This window comes from Anopheles aquasalis, chromosome 3 (assembly GCF_943734665.1).
Source record: "Anopheles aquasalis chromosome 3, idAnoAquaMG_Q_19, whole genome shotgun sequence".
NCBI classification, from domain to species: Eukaryota; Metazoa; Arthropoda; class Insecta; order Diptera; family Culicidae; genus Anopheles; species Anopheles aquasalis.
The window spans coordinates 29211596-29218668 of NC_064878.1; the positions used below are offsets into that span (position 1 = coordinate 29211596).

Sequence of the window (7073 nt, forward strand, 5' to 3'; positions counted from 1 at the left end):
ATCCTAAACACAATGCAGAACAAGATTTCACACAGCGACAGTACACTGATACCGAGGCACAAGCTGAAGGCACCACCAAGATTAGCTGAAAGTAGTCGGGAAATGCGCGAGATGTTAACCACGCGGACACTACTGCACAATCGTCGTCGATATTTACAGAGCAATGATATCCACGACACGACAACGATTCTCCGATTGGCGGCCACTACCTGATTGCTCATGAATATGTGGAAAATGAACTCAAAGTTTGTCAGGTTCGTCTCCTTGCTGCCGGGGGACAATAGATCGTATAATTATCATCCTCAGTATAAATTGGGTACGCGCATCTTACTAGAAAGGGTTGATGGAGAAGTTTTTAGCAGCAAAATCCAACTCAATCGATGCCGTTTTATAGGTAACGTCGCTGCACGCCGGGAGACAGTGGCATTTCAATCTTTTAAACATGTCTAATTGAGAAATCGGAACAATGAGCACATTTTGTACACCACCGTTTTCATAAGTAATACACATCGTTGCACAATACTTACAGTAATTTTCTACGAAACACATCGAATCGTACACGGTGCAATTGCGAATCTCGCGACCTTTACCCGCTTCCGTTTGTCGCGGTAAATGGAATGGATGGCATCCGCACTTCCGGTGAACCTCGTTACGCAGACACTCCAGCGTACAAGCCGGTTGACGGTAGTTCACAATCGGTGGTTGAAAGTCCCTTCCGACAAGACAACTTCGTTGATTCTGCGGCAGTGCCAGAACCTGTTCCGAGCAGCGTGAATCCGTTGGCAGCACGTTGACGAACGTTTCCTTACCTAATCGTAGCAGCGTTAGTGGTGACGCTTCTACTGCGAAATCGTGGGGATGATGTATCATAAGCTAACGACGGTAGAGCGGAAGCAGATAGTTGAGCAGCGTTGAGTAGGAGCAAGAGGCCAGTAAGTCGCTCACCATGAACCCTTCCGAGTAAAGGGCACCCGATTTTCCATCCGATGCCTGTGGATAACCCGTACCGACCACACTGAGGCCACCGTGAATCCCGTACGTATTGATTGCGAACGGCATGGATCGGTCCCCCTTCACGTTCGGATGATAGTTAAACGAGCAGCACGCCCCGTAATGGCTGGTGGAACCGACCCAACCGAGAAAGGCATGCCTATCGAAGCAGGGGAACTTCTTGCCGGCCCAGTAGCAGATCACGATAAAGTCTTCACAGATCATACCGAGCTTATCGATGGCTTGCTCGATGGTGTAGTTGTTGAGCTGCAGGACCTTATCGATCATACTGAGATCCTGCGGTCTAGGAAACATCCACTGATGTTCGGTGAAGTATCCGAGCGAGGGCAGATTCTTCAGGATGCTGTCCTTGGTTGCACCGAGGGGAAATTTACTGGATGTACATCACGATACATCAGTAAGATTTTTACAAGATTAAGCCACTTACATCACTTGGTCACTTACATGCTGTCGACGAACCGTTGCGCCTTATAGTCCATTACGCTCTGAGGATGACAAATAGTAACACCAGGAAAGGGTACCTGCATGATCTTCATCTCTGACGCGATCGTCATCCGGGTCGGTGAATCGATAAACTTTTGCCACAGAAGAAATATCAACGCAACGCCAAAGGCGAAGAACGCTGCGATGATCAAGATCCACAACAGTCGCATCAGCCCACCGGTGACGTGCTTTTGTAAGTAGTGCATTCCGTGTATTTTCGAAATGGATGCAAATTCGTAGAATGTTTCCTTTAGAGTGTTCCACAGAAGTCGGCCGGAACCGATACGATATGCGTCGCGACCGAATTTGCCCGCGCCTTCATGGTTGGATTGCTGATAGTGCGGGAGCTGTGAAACACGAACTGGTTTAGGACGGAAACTGTCTGACGCCGGTGGAGTGTCCATGTTGGTTAGGTTTCGTCCCTGCTCGTCGTCCACCGTTTGATGAGGAAGAGTCATGTTTCGATTTTCTTTTTATAGCTTTCAGCCAATCCGTTTCCGGCACACCCTTTCATCGAAGTCCAAACTTAGGGTGGGGTAATAGTCAGGGGAATAGTGAATAATTAACTGGTGCTTTGGCTGAACATGAAGCGGAGAGCTTAATTGTGCATTTCTGAGTATTGTTGCAGCAAATGTGAGTGCGGGGTGTTGAAAGCTTCACGCTCAAGGAATACATGGAGCGTAAACCTTGGCATGAGATGGACAAGAGGCTTGTGCATAATGAATAATGTTTGTGTAACTTTTGCTAAAGTTGCTTTGTGGCAAACCATTTCCCACTCTTTTCAAGCATGACCTGTTTTGGGGGTCATCTGTGAAAATACTTTTCTCGGTCAGGAACCGTTCGTGAATAACAATGTACGCCCATTTGTATCTTTTGGAGCATTGTGCAAGCGAATTGTGTATTCTATTTCATGGTAATCAGATCTGACTTCTAATAACTTTCTTGGACTCATTGGAAATCGAAAAAAAAAACGGAATCATGTGCCTCATTCATCGTTTGCATAATTGAATTGTGTCCTGTTTGCAGTAGTGTTGAATAAAATATTCACAAAAAATCAACGCCACAAAATACTAGCTTGTGGAATGTGGCTCACGTATTCATGTAGCAGGATTGGTACTAAGGATGGCTGATAGAAATTGATTTGGTTTTTTCAAGCGGAAACTATTGAAAATGAAGGTATTTGCTTAACAATCGATCTAGCGAAATTGTGGTATGTTGATTACATGCAAATGTTCATTGGAAAAACAGAAGCACAAACGAATTGTTTGGTAATTGTTTGTGGAAAATATTTTAGTTAGTTTTAACGTATAATACTTGGAATGTTTACTAGGAAACAAGGTAGATTCGGATATAATCGGATGACATCATTGGGAAATGTGAAATGCATCACGAAATCTCCCATGTTGCAATGGCAATGTCCTCATTGTCTCAATCCACGATCTCAATTGGAACGAACTAATTATGAAAAATAAACATGTTCTGCTGATACAATATTGTTTGTGAAAGAAAGGCGTGTGTTATTTGTCAGGAGCAGTTGGATTTAAAAAAAAATGAATAAATTATGGATACTTTTCTTGCCAAGTAATGTTTTTCAAGCTTTCTTTTGTGTTTAGTTTATGTCTTTTGCAAAAGTACCAAATGTATCTCATATTTATTATCAAACATTTGTGCTGCAATTTATGCGAGGTTTCTATTGGCATGCGTTTGTTCTCTTTATAATATTTATGACTCTTCCTACTATGACTCTCTGTCAGACTATTGCTCTGATGATAGATGATATTTAAAAAGAATAAAAAACATTTATATAAGCATACAAAAATTTGAGTTGAGCTTATTAAATGTGTAGATTTATTCAGAAGACTGATGAGGTTTCGTTACATGTTTTGAATTCTTAACAGACACTAAGCTCTCTGTAGGATCCGTATTAAAATTACAATAAAATGATCCGTTCTGATCAACGTCGTTACCCATCAATTGAATATTGAGCTTCCCACTTTGTTTGTGAAGCAGATGACACGCGTCATATTGCTTTTTTAAAATCTCCCGTAGCCTTAGATTAAGACCGTGAGACCGTGTTTTTCTTCATGGTGCAGCCAACATCCGCATTCGACCCGGTAAAGTTGAACTCATAAAAGCAAGAAATATGGTTCTGCTCTATGCCAACGGAACGAACTCGCAACGGGAAACGGATGCAGCGGATGTTTTATTAGTAAAATGGAAATAAAATCCTATTGCCAACTGCGATTGGGCATTGGGCGTTGAGACTGATGCCATGGTTACTCGATCGAATCGGAATAACAGCGCGATGTCGGTGCAAAACAGACGAGGGATCCGGACACTGAATGCCTTGCTCCGGCTCTGCAGTGGTCGTAATAAATGTCGGAAAGTATTACGCGGTTGCGGTAGAACCAGCTTCCGGATTCCTGCGGCTCGAACGTATCGAAACAACGGTGCGGTTGCAACAGGCGCGACATAGTTCTTACTATTTTTCGCTTCAGCAGGAGATTGCATCCTGGAAGACGGCATCGACGAGCTCCGGTACCGCTGCAGGAGAAGGAAATGGGAAATTGAATATCGTAGGATATTCCTGACTGTACTTTATGGAAGAGAACAAACAACAATGGCGGCAAAGGGTAAATTTATGATTTCACTTGTTGAAGCAGATCCGTATTGTTGTAAAGCGGTGTCAATGGTTCAGTAACCGCTTGGAAAACATTGAAGGATTCAAATGAGCCCTTAAAAAGCAGGTTGTTAAGTGACATTATTACGCTTCGATATCATGAAGCTAAAGGAATAATTTTGTTTTGCTTCTAACTTAAAACGTCATGTTTTCAAAGACGCGCAGATAAAGGTATATTTAAATTTTGGAACCAGAAATATAAAATGCTAATTTTAACTATGTTCTAGATAGGTTACTTGAAATAAACTCTTGAAAGATAAATGATGAGGGGGAATACTCGATGGAATTTCATTAACAAACTGTGAGATAAATAGAATCATGTGACTTACTATTGTGATTTAAGGAAACTGTAATTCGAAATTTCGTTTTTAATAATTTAATGATAGGAAATTTTACACATATAACATCATGCAAAAATTTCTTTTACCATTCAATCCGATTCTTCAATTTTGTGAATTGATATTTAAAAATTTACTTCCTATGTTGAACACATTTATTGTTGCATTTAGATTGAAAAAACAGCATTAAAAAGCATCATATGGTACTGCTGCAAGTAAAAATGACACATAAGTAATAGTTTTAAATAGGCCAAATATAAATCCTACATTAAATTTTCAATTTTCTTTAACAATCGAAGTAAAGACCAGACGAGATTTGAGTTTAAAGTGTTGCTTTACCCAAATAGAAATTACTAGCATTAAAATAGGGAATCAGGAGAAATAATAAAAAAAAGGAAAACCACCTCGTCAAGAATTCAAATTTTCTTTTTCCGCTACTAGCGTGAAGCGAGTTGTCAATTATGTAACAGGAACGGGCTACGAAAGGTTCCAAAAATTATAGGACAAATCAAGGACTACAATGTGCAAATGATGTTGCGCTTTCCTTACTTCCTCGGCAACTCTGCCATTCCCGGCAACGGTCGGTTACAGTTGGGCCGGGAAGATCAGGTGAATATTCTCCACCGAAGCCGGCCCATCGGGTAAGGTGCTAACGAAGGAAGTCACGTTTATCGATCTTTCAATCTGATAAAATTTATGTAACCTCATTAAACCTATCAACGTTATCTTTACTCTCCTACTGACCCTTGGTGGTTTGATATTGGCCTCGAGTGTGAGTGTTTCCGGGACGGTCCGGGGTACCGATGTGCGTGTGCCGGTTGGCTCGTTCGTTATCCCCTCGTCTTCGTCTCCTTTCCTGCGGTATTGGCCGGGGCTTTGGTGTGCTTTATACGATTTCCCCGTTGCTAGGTTCTTTACGGGGTTTCGGCTCATTTTACGAGCGATATTCATAAAATGGACAGCTAAAAGCTAACCGGTGGGGTCAGGACCTTCAGCTCCCGTTGACTCCGGTGGGATTTCAGGTTTCAGCTATGTTCCTTCTGTACCACCTCCCCTCCCCGTTTCCGTCTGCAAGTCGTTTTCACACTTTCGCCTCGGTTCGCTTGCGCTAGGCTGCCGTATCTGCGACCGAAGCTCTTTTTTGTTCTGGTTCGCTGCAATAAATATGATGATGGCCTCGGGAGGGAAAAACCGAACCCCGTTCCCGTTCGGTTATGCAAAAGAAGCGATGCTAACAATTTCCATAATGCTGGAGAGAAGATGCGGTTTTTATTAATTTTTTAAAGTAAAAACTGGACATAAAAAGTAATTTTCTTTGATGATTTTGAACCCTGAAGGACAACGCCACACTTGTGGGAGGAAAGTATTGAAATATATTGGAAGCATGATTTAGTTAGCCAACTTATGATATTTTTTTGAATATTTGTGGTATTTTTTATTGATTTTGGAATGTTGTTCAGCATGATTTTCTGTCGGTCGGTGAGCAATTCGTCAATAGTAACAGCAAGTATTGCTATTTGGTGGCACCTCTTAACCGGTATGGCGGTATATTTGTTTGTTATTTTGGATATTTATTTTAAAGTGGGAGCGAAGCTTATTATATCACATTTGACAATTTATAATTTCAGGATCAGAACAGCACAGAGACATTACATCAATACATAGAAAGCAATTCAAAGAAAGTTATGACTAATGAAAAATGAATTCAGATGCGAAGAGCTCAATGATGTAGATTGTATAGCATAAACTTTTTTTTATACTGTAGCTCATGCTCATAAATGTTTTCTAAAACTGATATGACTACGAATGAAAAAAAAAACGTAAATCATATACTTACAGTATTCTTATCAGATTTGCTTTGCTCCTAAAAGTTATGAAGTCTTATAAGTCCTGTGACATGTGACCACATTTCTCGTATTGCAACCAACTACAGTTAAGTATTGTTGTTAATAGTACGCCAGTCTTTATTGACTGTCTCTGATCAACTTTTTCTGACAGAAAGATTGCTGAGGTTATACCAAATCGCATCGCTGGAATGCTGCACAGTCCAATTTCTCCAAACCTTCCGCTTTGATGCGTCCATTGCAGAAGAAAATCCAATTTATAATTGAACGTCTGTAAAAAGCGTTGCAGCGAGATGAGTTCGAACCACCGCGGCCGCAGTGTCGGTAGAGAAAAAAAAACGTTGGAGCCACCGAAAGGACAAAACATTACCCACTCGCTAGCACGCCAGAAGGAAGACGAATGCCAGTTCCCCCTAAAACAGGCATCTGCTAGGAAATTCCACCGTCACCGTAGCTACTGGCCAACGGCGAAAACAGTGCACAGCAGGGCCATGTTGACCATTCTGAGAGTTCGCGAGGACCATTCCGGGATTTACGAGGTGCGAGCGCAATATCGAATGAGTTACGGACGAACGGGCGGCTGCGACTCGGCCTAAAAAATCCACCAATCGATCACCGTCGCCAATCGAACCGGGTCCGTACGAAGGTACGGTGACGATGAGACCGCCCCCCTGCGGCCCTTTTGCCAGTTGGAATTGGTAATTTTGTTACTCGAAC

General features: G+C 41.9%; 1 protein-coding gene across 1 annotated transcript in view; it reads right to left on the reverse strand.

Annotated features, from left to right (window-relative positions):
• Positions 1-2817, reverse strand: part of LOC126576545 (sodium channel protein Nach-like) — a 2932-nt gene extending 115 nt beyond the window's left edge. Inside the window, exons 1-6 of the mRNA XM_050237857.1 lie at positions 1456-2817; positions 946-1384; positions 528-873; positions 332-446; positions 158-267; positions 1-85 (exon numbers count right to left, since the gene is read on the reverse strand). The exon at positions 1-85 is cut by the window's left edge and continues 115 nt beyond it. Coding sequence (XP_050093814.1) covers positions 1-85; positions 158-267; positions 332-446; positions 528-873; positions 946-1384; positions 1456-1952 — 1592 coding nt within the window. The 5' untranslated portion in view covers positions 1953-2817. The remainder of the gene's footprint in view (positions 86-157; positions 268-331; positions 447-527; positions 874-945; positions 1385-1455) is intronic.
• Positions 2818-7073: the final 4256 nt, after the last annotated feature.